Below are 17689 nucleotides of genomic sequence, written 5' to 3'. Positions count from 1 at the left end.
TATATTGTCCACTGAAAGCATGCCTGCTTTGTAAAGGTATTGTATTATGTACAGTAACAGAGAAAACAAAAAACTTGCTTGCATATGAATGGTGTTCTGGAATCTTACAAATGTTACTCATTATAAAGCTTAAACTTGCATCCAGTTTCATTAGAAATTGATAGTAGTTTTCTCCAGTTGTGGTTCTAACTTTTTCAATATAATCAAACAGCAAAATCCCTTTTGCATCCCGAAATGCCGACACTGCGATCTTTCCAGCTGATGGCACCGTTCTTTTCTTCTTTGGAACTGAAGGACTGCCTTCTAAATACTGTGTTGACTGCTCTTCAGGTTCGGGTGTGTAGAGGTGAATTCATGTTTAACCTACTGTCATGTATCAACACAAAAAGTCACTTCTGTTTTTAGTAAAAAGCACTGAACTTCTTTGCAAGTATCGTGTGAATGTGTTTGTGATCCGCAGTGGCTTACGCAGCACCCACCTTGCACAAAGCTCTTGTGCTCAGTTCCCAGTGCAAGATGTGATACCTTCCTTTGATATCTTTAGAGCAATAGCAATTTCATGCTCCTTTATACACCAATCTTCCAAAATCACATCGTGCACTTTGTTGATTATTTCTGGTGTGATTGCACTTTTTTACGCCAGTCGCTGAATCATCTTCGATACTTTCACGGCGAAGTTTATACTCGGCAGCCTGTTTCTTCAGGGTGTAAATTGAAGGTGAAGAGGTGCCATACACATTTACAAGCCACCAATGAATATCTGTTGGTGCTAATCCTTCTTTTATGAAGAATTTAATCACTGCATGACACTAAATTTTTTCAATTTTCAACACTATGCATATAACTGCTTGGAAAAACTGTGTACAGTAAACTTCTGCCTGGAATGACTTGCAATTGCACGTGCCATCTACTAACATGTATACCAATCTAAGCAGTAAACTACGTGAATAGTGATGCAATTCTGAGCGAGATGGAGAACTTTTCAAACACACTTTGTATAGACTGGGCATCCCCAGTATGTGGGGATATATTTGAAGCAAAGGCATACAATTGTGGGCTATAAACTGTGCATATTCTACTAAAAAAGTGCTCATGGCTTTTGAGGTGACCATTTTAGAGTCCATCTTTACAAGACTTTTTACTTTTTTTTGTTCCATACCATGGCCTCCCAGTGAGTAAAAAATGCAATCAGTCTACTTGTACAAATACTTGGTGTAACAGTTTGTAGAGATCTGAAATGGAATGTCCACGTAGACTGAGTCATAGGAGGAAAAACAACGTGGTGGACTTCGGTTCATTGGTGGGATCGTATCACAATGTAGTCAATCTACAAAGGAAAATTCTTAGAAACCTCTCATGTGACCTGCCGTAGAATTTGCTTGAGTGCATGGGACCCATACCAGACAGAGCTATTAGAGGATGTTGAGCATATACAGAGAAGGGCAACACGAATGGTCATGGATTTGTATGACTCGAGGGAGTGTGTCACAAAGATTCTGAGGAAACTGTACTGGCAGCCACCTGAACTTTTTGGAGAAGGCCTGTTTACAAAGTTCCAAGAACGAGCTTTAAATAATGACTTCCTCTTAGAGAAACACAAGCAGTTATTAAGAACAGTTCTTAATAACTAAGCATTATAATAAAATAATAAAAACAACTAATTTACTTTGGTTCCCTACAGCTACATTGTTGTAGGTGCCTCCCTCATTTCTTCAAATTTCTACATAGTGAGGGTGTGCAGTTTGGGGAAAGGGTCCTTGTCGTAATTTTTGATTCCATCATGTGCTGCAATGAGTGAGTCTAAAGTCAACGGTGTGACTCCCATTCAGAAAACTGAATCTGAGAAACGCCACGTCGGTAACGTGATTCTTGTGAGCACCTAATCAGCTGGCAATTGAGCTTCAATTTTCACTGGTGTTGTCACTCTTACTTTTCCACACTGCTGACTCATTTAGATTCCGGTATATATATATATAGTTCTCTCACAGGTCACGAGATTCAAAAAATGCATCCACTTTAGCTGCAGATATTTGGACCTCTTTGTTCAGGCAAAATTTGAGGACCCACCCAGAGTGCTCTTGACGGTGATAGTCGTTCTGCGACATGGCTGAATGGTTGTTGCAGCTTCTTTCTGAGAAGGAATTCCAGATACTGTCACACTTCTGTTGTCTCCAATAAGATCACCAGTATTGTGGACATTCTCTCCTATTCTCTTAATCTGCAGACGACTCTGCTTTCCTATTTGTTTACGGCCCTTCTCAAACTCTGTCTTCTGAGCAAACATATGACGTATGTAGAGTGTTTTGTTCCCAAATTATGCCTCATCTGTAAACTTCCTACTGCTTCACACTGTCAGAAGTGAGAAATACCGTGCATTGTGTTCTGTAGTGCACACAATCTGCCGAGACGCAATAAGCACTATTGATGTGTGTGTCTGCGGTTTGACCATTTGCCTGCCCACTTCTGATGCACGGATGTCACCGCGCCCCTATCATCGGCTGCATGTACTCGGAACAGAGCATTTAGGATGACGACGGTTCAAAACCGCGTCCGGCCATCCAGATTTATGTTTCCATGATTTTTCTAAATTGCTGCTGGCAAATGCCAGGATGGTTCTTTTGAAATGGCACGACCAATTTTCTTCCCTATCCTTGATGCAATCTGAGCTTGTACTGTATCTAATGACCTCAGTGTCGAATGTTCCACATCGTGAACAGAAAATATCATCTTTGATACAGCGTGCAGTATCGGAAGTTCGTTAATATTCCTGGCATACCACAACTGTGTGGCTGACTGGGACTCAAGCTGGAATTACACAATCCACTGGTGATGCCTAACCAACTTTGAGCTTTCGCTGCAAGATTCTGGTTTTGAGTCCCAACGAAACACAGTTGGATCTGCATGGCACAAGGTACGTCTCGGTACATGTGCTGCTAGAGTATGGAAAAATTTGTGTTTGGTGCTATCTTTCAAGTAATGATACACTGTATGGGATACTCAATGAATTGTAGACAGATTGGAGTTGGTCGCCGTGCCAAATGATTGGAAGTCATAAAAATTGAGCATGGAATTCTGCTTTTATTCCAGATACCGTTTACTTTGGGAGCTTCCAGAGAGGCAGGAATTACAGTAAGTGTCACTGTCGTAGGAAATGGGATGCAATTGTGAACATTAAGGTACTTGAGAGGAACAGTTATGTTTAAAGTCTAATCGCAATAATTGAAAGCAGAAGGCCTGAAGCAGCCTGGCAAAGAGTAGAAGCAAAGTGTGAGAGAGTGAGTGTCTACATCCACATCTATATCTATACTCTGGAAACAACCATGAAGTGCATGGCAGAAGGTACGTCCCGTTGTACTAGTTATTAGGGTTTCTTCCCATTCCATTTAGGTATAGAGTGCAGTAAGAATGATTTTCTGATTGCCTCTGTGCATGCTGTAATTATTGTAGTCTTATCGTCGTAATCTCTATGTGAGCGATACATAGGGTGGCGTTGTATGTTCCCAGAGTCATCATGTAAAGCAGGTTCTTGAAACTTTTTTAGTAGACTTTCTTGGCTGGCCGCTGTGGCTGAATGGTTCTAGGCGCTTCAGGCCGGAACCGCGCTGCTGCTGCAGTCTCAGGTTCGAATCCTGCCTCGGGCATGGATGTGTGTGATGTCCTTAGGTTAGTTAGGTTTAAGTAGTTCTAAGTCTAGGGGACTGAGGACCTCAGATGTTAAGTCCCATAGTGCTTAGAGCCATTTGAACCATTTTAGCCTCTGAGACATTTTACATTTACCTTCAAGAGTCTGCCAGTTCAGTTCCTTCAGCACCTCTAACACTTTCCCATGGATCAAACAAACCCGCAACCATTCGAGCTGCCCTTCTCTGTATACGTTCAATATCTCCAATTAGGCCTATTTGATGCAAGTTCCCCACAATGTGCAGCATTCTAGAACTGGTTGCGTGAGTGTTTTGTAAGCAATCTTTTTTGTAGACTGAGTGCACTTCCCAGTATTCTACCAATAAACTGAAGTCTGCCACCCACTTTACCAGTGACTGAACCTTTGTGAATGTTCCATTTCATATCTCTACAGTGTTACATCCAGGTATTTGTATGAGATGGCTGATTTCAGTAGTGACTCATTGATACTACAGTCGGTGACTCATTGATACTACAGTCATAGGACACTAAGTTTTTTCGTTTTGTGATGTGCACAGGTTTACGTTGTTGAAAATTTAAAACAAGTTGTTAGTCTGTGCACCACTTTAAAATCTTACCAAGATCTGACTGAATATTTATGCTGCTTCTTTCAGATAGTACTTCATTATAGGTAACTGCACCATCTGCAAAATGCCTGAAGTTACTATTGTCTCAAAGTTCATTAGTATACAACACAAAGGGTCCCAACACACTTCCATGAGGCACATCCGAAGCTATATCTACATCTGCCAATGACTCTCCATCCGAGACAACTTACTGTGTCCTCCCTACCAAACATCCTCAGTCCAGTCACAAATTTTACTTGATACCCCATATAACCATACTTTGGACAATAAGTGTAGGTGTGGTATAGAGTCACGTGCTTTTAAGAAATGAAGAAATACTGTCTACCTTACTGCCTTGATCTAAGGCTTTCAGTATGTCGTGTGAGAAAAGAGCGCGTTGTCTCGCATGCCTGATATAGTCAGTATAAAATCTGACGGATTCCATCAGGCCCTGGAGCTTTGTTCAGTTTTAACAATTTCAGATGTTTCTCAGATTCATTGACACTAATACTTACAGTGAAACCCCGCTTTTACACCTTTTCAAGGGACTTCAAAAAAATGGTGTAAAACGCAGGAAAATGTAAAATGTGGGAAATACAGTTTTCAGCTGTAAAAGTTAGGCGTAGGAAACCCCGTTGCTCTTTATGTATGATGTATGTACATAACAGGCATCAAAAGACCTGTCAGGGATTTTTTTATTATCTAGTGAAGGTTTACTATCTATCTATATATCTAATAAAAACCACTGATGTAACTGGAATTTATAACTGTCTAGGAAGTGGAAATGTTTGACTTACTTCCAAACGTCATAATCGATGTTTTTGGAAAGCCTGCAGCTGTCATTCATTACTTAAATAATGAAATACTGCACTAGTTACATATTTTTTCATGCTTAGCATGACGCGTTTAGAGAAATTTTTCTCGTTGTCAAGTGAAAATATGAAAATAAGTATTTTGTTTGTGTGACATTACAAAAAATACACACACAAATACTGCACTTAACAACAAATTCTCGAAACACGTTTTGCTCAGCATGAATACAATACGAAACCGGCACTGTGTTTACACTAAAAACATTGAGCAACACAGAGTGAACGACTGTGTCAGCTAGCGCTCCACGTGGCCATACGCCGAGACATACTAAATATGGTTCGACAAAGATGTCAAGATGATCACAACAATCACGAAACTGCATTTGCGCAGTAGAGACAGTATGGAAATGGTTGTGATTGGTCACAATATCTTCATTCGAACAAACCTAGTTACTCCCATCGGCCACCATGGCACGTATAGCTAGGCGGTGGCGGGAGATACGGCAGGAATTGTTAAAACTTTTGCTTGTTTACCCATTCAAATCCATTGAATAGAGTGCCCTGGTGTCGAGAAACTTCACCACTTAACATTTGTAAACACTACTGGACGGCGAACTTTATGCCAGCATCATATTTTCTCCACAAACATTTTTTCGTAATGTGTAAATCGTGGAAAAATTATAGATATGTTGAAGCAAAATCAGGTGCAAATTAACATTGTGGGCATAGGGAATTTGACGGTACCGATAAAAAATGTCGTAAACTGTAGGAAAACATTAATTCCGGGAATGTAAAAATGGGGTTATACTGTATTTCATTCACGTTTTCAGTGGTACGAGTATTAAATTGGGGCAGTTCTACTCGGTTTTTCTTTGTAAAGGAACATTAGAAAGTGGAGTTAAAGTTTTTGCTTTGCTTCGCTGGCCTCAGAAGCTGCAGTTTGCCAACAGATGGGAGAGTAGTCGTGTGGTCCTCCGCTTGCGCCTCCCGATCAGTCGGTGAAGGAATGCTGCACTGTGCTGCATTCATATACGGGATTCATACTGCCATCGGACTTTGGTCTGCCAGTGTGGGACTCGTTTAGCCAGTGGTTGTACAGAAAGATTGGGTACAAAAAGTGAAATCTTAAATGAGAAACAAAAGGTATTAAAAATTACTAAAATATAGGGGTGCACATTGACGATGACAAATAGCGCGAGACGTAATGCCGTTTCCTCCTTTAGACTGTTAAAAGTATACAACTTTTTCAGAGTGAGTGCTGTAGTCAGTAGTGTGTGCTCTGAGGTCTGCAGTGGAGTAGAGGCTATCACTGTCGGGTGTCTGTCGACAGGTGTGCCCCATCCGGCAGCTGTCGGACGGGCAGCGGTGCCGCGTGGTGTTCGCGTTCCTGGCGTGGCAGGCACCACACCTGCTGCTACTGGACGAGCCGACGAACCACCTCGACATGGAGACCATCGACGCGCTCGCTGACGCCATCAACGATTTCGAGGGCGGCATGGTGCTGGTCAGCCACGACTTCAGACTCATCTCGCAGGTCAGTTCTTGCCCCTTCCACCCTCCTATCCATCCTGCTTGTCACCTGAATGTGTAAAAATCTGCTGCAGGTTGTTAACGTTGTTAAACTGTAAAATGCTATTATCCTTTCTGATATTAATGTGTTGTACATTTGACAGTGGTATTGTGCAACACACTAATAATTTTCCCCCATAGTAACCCTGTATTTACTATTTAAATTTATGAAAATCAGTGCTTTTCTCAAAATTGGATAATATTTTGATAGGAATTCTTCATAAATCTGTCATTACTATTTATTGAAGCAATAAGTAGAGAAGACAATACTTTTTTAGAAGTTTTGGATGGTGTGGCATACTTGACAAATACAGGTATGTGGAACACCAATAGACATTTCTCACACTCAAACTGTATATTGCTTTTCTCCTCCTTCGCTTTGCATACTTCACAATTTCTGGAGGGTGTTCTCTTGATGGGGTTGGGGGGGGGGGGGGGGGTTCACCTAACAAATCCTGAAAACAGTTGCTTACTAACTCACAAAATATCGAAAGAAATAGTGTTTTATGCACCACTAAATAGATAGATTTCTTATTTTTCCAATGGTAAATAACACATCCTCTGCCGCTCGTGGTCTCGCAGTAGCGTTCTCGCTTCCCGAGCGTGGGGTCCTGGGTTTGATTCCCGGCAGAGTCAGGGCTTTTCACATCCCCTGAGATGACTGGGTGCTATTGTGGCATCTTCATCATCATCATCGTCGTCTTCATCATTATTCGTCCCTATTATGGTCGGAGGAAGGCAACGGCAAACCACCTCCATTAAGACCTTGCCTAGTAATGTGGTGTGCGTCTTCCATATCATTCCCCTACGCTCTGTCAAGAAGTATGGGACTTCATTTCCATATAACATGTCATTCCATCTGTTAACAGAGAAGTAGTAGTATTAAGAAGACACTGTGACTGCTCAGCCTGTCATACAGCCGGCAGTGTAATAACAAACCTGAAACTTCTGTCTGTGAGCCGGCTGTATAAGCCAATGGGCGAATAGGCAGGACATCCGGGCACCCCTCAAATTAACCGTGCCAAATTCAATCATAAAAGTGGCAACTCTGTGCCACTGCAGGACAAAGACACAGGAAAAAGAAGAGGAGACACTCTGAGATTTTAGTTTTAATGCTTCATGTGCTCTGCATAGTCCGCCCCCACTTCAGTAAAATGCACAGAACATTAAAGCAGCCATGTCAGTCTTTCAGAAAAGTCTTTTTTGGGATGATGATCAATTCGCTTGTCACTTTGGCTTGAATATCGATTGTCATCAAAGCATTTTGACCCTTCCTGCATATTTCTGTACTATGCCGCTGCCCCCCCCCTCCCCCCTCCGTGTTTTTTTTTTTTTTTTTTTTAGCATCATACTGACAAGTCTCACCACCTGCGATGGTTTTTTTTCTGTACTATGCTCCCTCCCCCCCCCCATTTTCATTTTTTATTTTTTTTTATTTTTTGGCATCATACTGATAAGTCTCACCATGTGCGATTCCCCCCCCCCCCCACCACCACCACCACCACCACTGTTTTTGTTTGGTGATCGAGGTGTGCCAGACAAATTTTCTGCACACTTCTCCATTTTCCAAAATATTCTGGAGAATGTATTGAATACTTTGACATAGAGATGTTGCATTGCAGTTTGTGACACGACAGATACACATACACCAGTTACCTGTCCTCTATTTAACACTACCTGCCCACAGCTGAGAGCTTGAATGGACAATTATTGATTACAGTTGTAAGTTCAAGTTGCCACTGTAGTTACTGCAGTGATGTAACTTATACACCAGGAATGAAATCGGTCTAAGTGTACATTCGTCATTGAGGCAGAGCTTGCAGCCACTGGCCAGGTCTGCTTTGCAAGTATCTCTCTCCCTTTGCCTCCCTGCCCCACTCCTCTCCTTTCCTCCTCCACCCTTGCAGACAACTATCCCTGTTTTGGGAACTTCACTCTGTGCATCATCCTCATTGTTCAGTAAGTGGACAGATAAAAAAATCTGCTAGCCAAGTGGGAGCAGGAGAAAACACACACAAAGGTTAAAAAAGTGTGCAGATTTTAGGAGCCAGTGGTTCCATTTTCTGGCAGAAGGGTCGATGGGGAAGGAAGAGGGGTGAAGGGGAATTGAATCTTAGTGTAGACAAGTGTAATGTCCTGTGAATACAAAGAGAGGTCCTTTATCATTTAGCTACAATATAGGAGGTCAGCAACAGGAAGCAGTTAATTCCATAAATTATCTGGGAGTAAGCATAAGGAATGATTTAAAATGGAATGACTATATAAAACTGTGGGTAAAGCGGATACCAGACTGAGATTCATTGGAAGAATCCTAAGGAAGTGCAGTCCGAAAACAAAGGAAGTAGGTTACAGTACACTTGTTCGCCCACTGCTTGAATACTGCTCACCAGTTTGAGATCCATACCAGATAGGGTTGATAGAAGAGATAGAGGAGATACAACGGAGAGCAGCACGCTTCGTTACAGGATCATTTAGTAATCGCGAAACCGTTACGGAGATGATAGATAAACTCCAGTCGAAGACTCTGCAGGAGAGACGCTCAGTAGCTAGGTAAGGGCTTTTGTTCAAGTTTCGAGAATATACCTTCACGGAGGAGTCAAGCAGTATGTTGCTCCCTCCTACGTATATCTCGCGAAGAGACCATCAGGATAAAATCAGAGAGATTAGAGCCCTCACAGAGGCATACCGACAATCTTTCTTTCCACGAACAGTTCGAGACTGGAATAGAAGGGAGAATCGATAAAGGTACTCGAGGTACCCTCCGCCACACACCATCAGGTGGCTTGCAGAGTATGGATGTAGATGTAGATGTAGATTAAATGGACTGACGAGGATTAGGAGTTGGGGAAGAGTTCAGAAAAATTGCCCCCGAATTCTGCGCCAGGGAGACTTACCGGACAGGATGAGAAGGAAAGTGTGTGTTAGTGACTGCACCGGCTGGCCGGAGTGGCCATGCGGTTCTGGGTGCTACAGTCTGGAGCCGAGCAACCGCTACGGTCGCAGGTTCGAATCCTGCCTCGGGCATGGATGTGTGTGATGTCCTTAGGTTAGTTAGGTTTAAGTAGTTGTAAGTTCTAGGTGACTGATGACCTCAGAAGTTAAGTCGCTTAGTGCTCAGAGCCATTTGAACCATTTTGACTGCACCGGACAAGATTTGAAAACCTGAGAACTTATAGATGGTAGATAGGGTAATAGGGGCATTGCCTGGACTCTTCAGTCTTTGTCTACTGATCCGACTATGCTGTTTTCAGTTCATGGGGGTTTATCAGGACATTGTTTCAGAATGAAGGTAAAAGATCTGGTGGATTTGAGACAAAGGATTTACTCTGCAGGTGAGGTTCTAACACCTGTCATGCATATGAACATGTGGCGAGAAGTGGAGTAAGTTTTAATATCTGTCGAGCTACGTTGTCCGCATTGAACTCTACCACTATGCATAAAAATGATTGAGCTTCTATTTATGATATTGAACAAATAGTTATACAACCATAATAGGTACTGAAACATAAATAAATGTTTTTGTAAATTCTTGTCCAGACACCCTGGATATAACTGTTATGAAGGTATTGGGTTTTTATATCTGCAGCAGGGTTGTCTGCATTGTGCCCAGTTTTCTGTCTGTGTGCAACATGAATTGCTGTCATAACACTAGTCATATTTGATGAACAGTTCAAGATGTCAAAATCTATAATTAGCTTTGCAGGAATGACGTACAACCAGTGCCCACTAATCTGGCCCTCAGTATTCTGTCCTCCCAGTAATCTGGTCCACATCTTGCCTTTAGTTGTTCAAGCAGGTAAGACACTTAAAACAACGAATTATCATTTGCAACAAGGCATTAGTTAATTACATTGTTAAACAGTGCTATAAATATTTGAAATTGTGGCTTTCTCTATACAGTTCAGTGTCATGGCCTCCTAAAGGAAACCCATTATGCAAGACATGAAGCAGAAACCCAAAATTTTGAATAAGTTGAACTGACCTTCACAGAAAGCCATTGTTGCTGATTATTTAGGACATAAAAAAAGGGACGACGATCGACAGTGCGGGGAGCGAGTTGGGAAAATGGAAGGTTATGTGAAAGAGTGAGAATGAAGAACTGAATCTGTCTGTTCATATGTGGTTCGTACAACAACACAGTAAAGAAATTGCAGTCAGTGGTCCGATAATTAAACAAAAAGCAGTTGCATTTAAAAGCATCTTGGCAAGAGTAACTTGCTTACAGCACATGGGGGTTGGCTATCACACTGGAAAAAGACACAGCATTTGACTGCTGACACTCATCCGAAAACATTGCTGTAAGATGCAGAAGATCTTGTAAAGGAGGGAAACTTGAGGTTGAAATATCTACACTGTAGGAAGATAGATTGCTACTTACAGTAAAGATGACACAATTAAGACACTTGCACAAAGCTTCTGGCCACAACTGTAATCAGAAGGAAGAATGCACACACCATTCATTCACACAAGCAAGCACACCTCATGCTCACACTGGAATTGTCGTGTTTGAGAGGTGCGCTTGCCTGTGTGAATGAATGAAAGGTGTATTTTTCTCTCTTCCTTACAAAGGTGTGACCGAGAGCTTTGTGTAAGTGTCTTTTAATTGTTCCTGTCTGCAGCTTAATGTGTCATCTTTCCAGTAAATAGCAATCTATCATTTTCTACGTTGCTAGTTTGTAAAGAAGCTAATAGGAGATAATAGAGGACGGTGATGCTTTGCACGATGCTGATGAAGCCTGACTCTTGTAAAAGATGCTTGCTTCAAAAATATTAGCTGCCAAGAATGAGAAGGAAAACAACAGAAACAACACCTAATATTAATGGCATGTTGTAATGCAAATGGGAGTAATTAACTGCTGCTCATGCTTAATGGGAAATACCATCATCCACATTGTTTTCAACACAGAAACATAAATACACTATCATTGCAATATTGTGCTCAGAAGAAAGTGAGAATTGTCAGAGAAATAGCCTCTTGGTGGCTCCTTGAGATATTTGCACCCACTCTGAGAGGAGTTAAAGAAGAAAAAGCTTCAACTGAAAGCTATCATTGTAATTAATACTGCTCCGAGTCATTCTTCTGATGTGACCCTAAAGTCCGTTGTTATGAAAGTATTCTTTCTTCCACCCAGTGTGTAAACTTTGATTCAGCCCATAAATAAGGGAATTTTGTAATCAATTAAATGTTACTATTGACGTGCACTTGTCCCGTTGGTGAATGAATGTGAGAAAGGTTCTATTGGCACTGTGTTGAAGGTGTGGAAGGCAGTCAACTTAAGTGACGTTTTCCAAATAGCAGAAGCTGGAGATAAAGTGGAGAATGGTACTGTAAAGAGGAACTGGAGAAAAGTGAGGCCGTACATTGAAGATAATGAGCCAGTCAATTTGAAATAAATTGCTGCCACTTAGTACATTGACATCTTTGGAATCTTCCAGGAGGAGGAGAAATTTATGATGACATTGGTAAATGGCTGAATAAGGAACACTGTGAGATAGAGCAAGCTTTTAACAGATGAAGAAATAATCAAAAGCACGCAGTAAAGTAATGGTGAAAGTAATGAAGAAGAGGACATAGGAAGAAAGAGAATTGAGCCTTCTCAGGTTGAAGGTGCTGAAGCTGCAGTCTTCCTGGAGAACATTATGCAGCAATCAGATACATGACGGAAAGTCATAGAGTAGAACAGAAGTGATTTATGGCATTCCCCAACGTAGTATTATAGGTTCCCTGCTGTTCCTTATCTAGATAAACGATTCAGGAGACAATCTGAGCAGCCATCTTATGTTGTTTGCAGATGATGCTGGTGTTCATAAACAGTGAAGTTATCAGAAGATCAAAACAAATTGCAAAACAATTTAAATAAGATATCCGTATGGTGCGAAAATTGGCAATTTCACTTAAATAGTGAAGTGTGAGGTAATCTACATGAGCACGAAGAGCACTCCATTAAACATCGATTATACAATAAATCAATCAGGTCTAAAGGCCATAAATTCAGCTAAATACCTAGGAATTACAATTATGAAAAATGTAAATTGGAAAGAATGGATAGAAAATGTGGTGAAGGTGAATCAGACTGCATTTTATTGGCAGAACATAGAAGATGCTGAAGGAACGAGCTAATACCTCTTAATCGAGGAGGGTCTGGATGAGGTGGACTGTGGGTGGTTTACAACCTTTGTTTGGCAGCGTGCAAAAACTGCTTCGATGGCGTGCATGGTGATGAGGGGGTTTCAAAATGCCCAGGGACAGAATAGTAATAAATCAGCCTAGTAGTCCTGGCACAAAGCACTTCCCCTGTATCCCAATTGCTGATACCGGAGGAAGAACCGGGCATCTGGCATCTGCCTTTGTACTCCTATGGTCAGTAGAATCACCTCGAAGATGAGATTGGGTAAAAATGCAGTAGCACTCCTCTCACTAAACGGACTGCCACAAGATGACTATGATGGTTATGGGATAAGAATTCTACACACACACACACACACAGGCAGAATGCGACGGACGATGACGTGGGCCACGTGGCGTTGTGCGGCTGAGCTGCCAAGAGCATGGCCAGGGATGTTGCCTCATTGAAGCGGAACTAGACTGGTAGAGTGACGGTTCAGTGTGCCTAATGTCTGGAAAGAGGCCGTCTAAGTTTTCCATCTGGCTGAAGTGACCAGTGAGGGTGTTGTGGAGCTGGCTTCCGGTCTATGCAGACTGTTGTCTGTTGCTACAGATGGAGGCAAGGGAAAGAATTGATACAATCTAACAGATGTACCCAAGTGACTGCCTACACTAGGCTTGTCATTTCTTTTTTCTTTTCTTTTAGTACTGTTGTGGACTCCTTATCAGATAGGATTAACAGAGTACATTGAGAAAGGTCAAAGAAGGGCAGCATGTTTTGTAATATCAAGAAATAGGGGAGAGTATGTCACGGACATCATTAAAACAAAGCCATTTTTCATTGTGATGGGATCTTCTCATGGAATAATGGTCACCAACTTTCTCCTCTGAATCTGAAAACATTTTGTTGATGCTGACCTACATATGGAGAAACGATAGACATAATAAAATAAGATCTTGCATGGAAAGATGTTTGTTTTTTTCCTGCTGTTAGAGAATGAAACAATAGAGAATTAGTGTTAAATTGGTTTAATGAACCCTCTGTCAGGCACTTAAGTGTGAGTTGCAGAGTGTTCGTGTAGATGCAGATATAGCACTGATATAAAGTTTGTAAAACACGTGTGTGATAAGCATGCTGCTGTCACGTATGATCATTGCAACAACTAAATATTTGTGATATTTTTTATGAGTGATAAAGAAGGGTGAAGAGAAACGATTGGAGAGGTCTAGGGAAAGGGGTAGATTTTGGGAAAGTCACCCAGAACCACAGGTCAAGGGAAACTTACCATATGGGATGAGAAGGAAAGACAATCAGTCTTTCCTTCTCATCCCGTATGGTGAGTCTCCGTTGTTCCATGGTTCCTGGTGACTTCCCCAAAATCTACCCCTTTCACTAGACCTCTCCAGTTGTCCTCCTTTACCCTTCTTCCTTCCCCTCCAACAGTTCTGCCTGAAGAAGGAGTCCCTGGCTCCATAAGCTTGTAATTGGCAAGCTTATGGAGCCAGTGGCTCCTTCTTCAGGCAGAACTGTTGGAGGGGAAGGAAGAAGGGTAAAGGAGGACAACTGGAGAGGTCTAGTGAAAGGGGTAGATTTTGGGGAAGTCACCAGGAACCGTGGAACAACAGAGATTCACCATACGGGATGAGAAGGAAAGACTGATTTTCTTTCCTTTCATCCCATATGGTAAGTTTCCCTTGACCTGTGGTTCTGGGTGACTTTCCCAAAATCTACCCCTTTCCCCTAGACCTCTCCAGTCCTTTCCCTTCACCCTTCTTCCTTCCCCTTCAGCCCTTCTGTCTGAAGGAGGAGCCACTGGCTCTGAAAGTTTGCCAATTACAACAGTCTTTTTGCCACTGTTTGGTGAGCAGATTTTTTATGTACCAATTAAATAATTTTGTCAATAATAGATCATTTTTGTTGTTACGATAGTATAGTTCGGTTTATCCAACTAAAATTGCCTGTCACTGTCTTAATGATTCCTTCCTGCATACAACCCAAACAGCATGCTGTTTTCTCTGTCAAAATTGAAGATGAAAATGGCAACACAAATAAGATCACAGCAGCAGATACACACAGGCCAAATGACTGCAGAGCACTCAGGGCAGAAATGTGGCTACCAGGACATTGTACCTAAGTGCCTCAGGCATTAACGCATTCAGAGCACGCAGAGACCCGAGTGGCTGGTTGCATTTACATGTTGGGAGTAGAAACACATTGGCAAGGGAGGGCATGTACGTGCATCTGATGGAAGGATCGAAGGTGTGCATAAACGTGTCCAGGGCATCCAGGGACAGTAGCAGCGACGTCTGTTAGTATGTCCAGAACAGTCGTGGGGTTAAGGCTTGCTGATTCTGTCTACTCCTTCTTTTACTATCTTCCTGATTGTGTGTTATTGTATCCATCCTCATTATGTCCATGAAATTTCATTCAGCACACAGGTCCAGATAAACACTCGGTAGCACTAATAATTTATTCCCTCGGTCCTGGTGGGCTGTCATTCTTTTCTCAGAAATGTTGCAGCTTGCTGCCTGTTTTGCTTCTTGTATGCTTGCTTTGCTTTGGAGCGTGTGTGTGCGTGCGTGTGTGCAAGTCAATTAAAGAGTTTTCACAGGTTATCATAATGATGTCCCATGTTTCAGGTGGCGGAGGAGATCTGGGTGTGTGAGAATGGCACGGTGACAAAATGGCAGGGAGGCATCCACACTTACAAGGAGCACCTCAAGGCGAAGATCCTCAAAGACAAGGCCAACAACAAGAAGCTCTTCAAGTGATGAGCCGGCACGCTAGGCGGGACAATAATTGACGACACTGCAGGAAAATTCGACCGACACACATACTCTACTATATCTCTCTCTCGGCCTCCTCTCTCGTGTGTCGAGGTCGTTCATTTTCTTTCTCTCTCGATTTCGACAAAATACTTGTCGTAATCTCTAGTTTTTATTTTCACTTTCCGAGCAGTAAGAAAGAACTTGGGTTATAGGAGCAACTGTTGCAGTGAATGTGCCACACTGCTACAAACGGTGACGATCGTTCGGTGAATGCGGGATCGTTTTGTAAGGTTCGGTTTGACCTGTTCTTAGCGAAGTACTTGCTGTCGGTATTCTCTCCCTCCATCTTTCACTCCCTTCACATTCGCTGGTTTACTAACTGTAATTTGGGGTGAGTTTCAAATGTGGAAGTGACTCTTTTTAAGGAACAGATGGTTGGGATATGATGGGCACCTCGTGTCTACTCGCCCACATCTGTTGCTGACAGACACCTAGTAAAGTACAGTGTTCCTGCTGCTGATATCATTTGAGGTGTGAGAGTGATGTTTCCTGACAAAAAATTTGGTTATCATAAGAAAGCAGGTATGTGCAAAGTAAAATCAAAGGACAGTGGGGGGCAGTTGAGTAACAGTTATGCCTGTGTTGTGGTTATTATTTTGCACCTTGTAGCATGTATGTGAATGGCTACTTCCATCTTGAAAATGCAGAAAGCAAGTGGCACGTCACTTCTGATAACGACCACTGGAAATTGGTGACACCAGCTCCCTCTTTCCGTTGCTATTCTACGAGGTGTTAGAAGAAAGCGAGGGAAGAGACACGTGTTGTCAGCTAAGAAGTACTGACGCATTTTGTATCTGCCTCAGTCTGATTTCCGTCTTGTACAACTGCCTAATTTGACGTGTTCTAATTTTCAGCCATCCCCTCAAACAGGTGACAGAATGTGGACAAACAGTTGAGAATAGATGCAAACTGATTTTTAGCTGTGAGGGACAGTGTGTTTATTTTGAGGTGTTAGCCGAGAGGAATACTGGGTAGGTTAGTTGGGTGTCGTTAACTGTTAAGAGGACCGACGTGTCGCACAGTTGTTCTTATCTTCACCGATAGTATCGTACTAGAGTTGTGTATCGGAGAAATTACTGTAACAATGTACATTGCATATTTGAAAATTGGTGCAAAGCATCAGACTTGGCTGATGGATTGCTGCAGAAGGAAATGTGAAATAAGTTTTGAGTTCTTCACCCACTACAGCTGTCGGCATATTGAACTGCGGGTCAGAGAGAAATAAGAATTTTTCCTATGCTGTCGGGGTGCCCATCATTGTAAAGGAAAAAAAGTATAAATCTCGTAGGTATCTTATTACAAACTGTCTAGGGTAATATAAATTTTCTAAGGTATTATTTATTCACTATTTCTCGTTCTCTCTAGGAATATTATCGTCAAATTTTAGCAATGAAAATAATCGGCGGCAATACGTATGTTAATCGTGCACGAACTGTATGTTTCGGAAATGTCTGTGAAGAATTGAAGCTATTTTTAGAACTTTTGTAATTTGTGGGATTTTTCAATTGTCACCTGTGCAGTAGGTACTTTTGTTCTTTTTTTATTTTAATTTTTGGAAATAGCTGTAATTTAGGCTTAACTAGCTGCTGAGGCAGTCCTGTGATATAGATGAGACACGACACACTGGCTCTTGGTAGGAAATAAGGTTACCGGCACACATTATTGTTAAAATTAGTGAAGTTAGTTGCAAGTGCCGTCTTTTTGGAAAAAGCTCTGTTACTTTGAGCCCGTGTATCTGATGAAGTGTGTTTGGTTTCTGTTCCTGGTTGTTAAAAGTTGTTACCGATTTTTGTGGAAACACATTTGTACTCGTCCCACATGACATTGGCTGAATGTAATAAAAATCTGGACATTGCGGGAGTCTTGTTTTTTCCTGATATACACTTTTAGCTCACCTTTTTATCACTCTGGTAGCTTCTGCTAAATGGAGGGAGAGCAAGAGCTTGCGTGAAACATGAAGTTTCTATCGTATTAGGCATGGAAAATAAAAATTCGTGAGCCATTCTTCTCAGGTGAGTGCTTTGCCCTCCGACCCAACTCGTGTGATGCCGTCACGGCAGCGCCATAGCCACGCCAGCCAATTGTAGAGATGACTTGTCAGTCATATTGGGTTGTGAGCCCTACAT

At 41.9% G+C, this 17689-nt stretch overlaps 1 protein-coding gene across 2 annotated transcripts in view; it reads left to right on the top strand.

Moving 5' to 3' along the window:
* The window catches only part of LOC126212938 (ATP-binding cassette sub-family F member 2), a 104260-nt gene extending 86842 nt beyond the window's left edge, over positions 1–17418 (top strand). For both annotated transcript variants that reach the window (XM_049940456.1, XM_049940455.1), the window contains exons 11-12: positions 6390–6593; positions 15375–17418. In XM_049940456.1, coding sequence (XP_049796413.1) covers positions 6390–6593; positions 15375–15506 — 336 coding nt within the window. In that variant the 3' untranslated portion in view covers positions 15507–17418. The remainder of the gene's footprint in view (positions 1–6389; positions 6594–15374) is intronic.
* Positions 17419–17689: the final 271 nt, after the last annotated feature.

This window comes from Schistocerca nitens, chromosome 11 (assembly GCF_023898315.1).
Source record: "Schistocerca nitens isolate TAMUIC-IGC-003100 chromosome 11, iqSchNite1.1, whole genome shotgun sequence".
NCBI classification, from domain to species: Eukaryota; Metazoa; Arthropoda; class Insecta; order Orthoptera; family Acrididae; genus Schistocerca; species Schistocerca nitens.
This window is presented reverse-complemented; position numbering and strand designations above follow the sequence as displayed.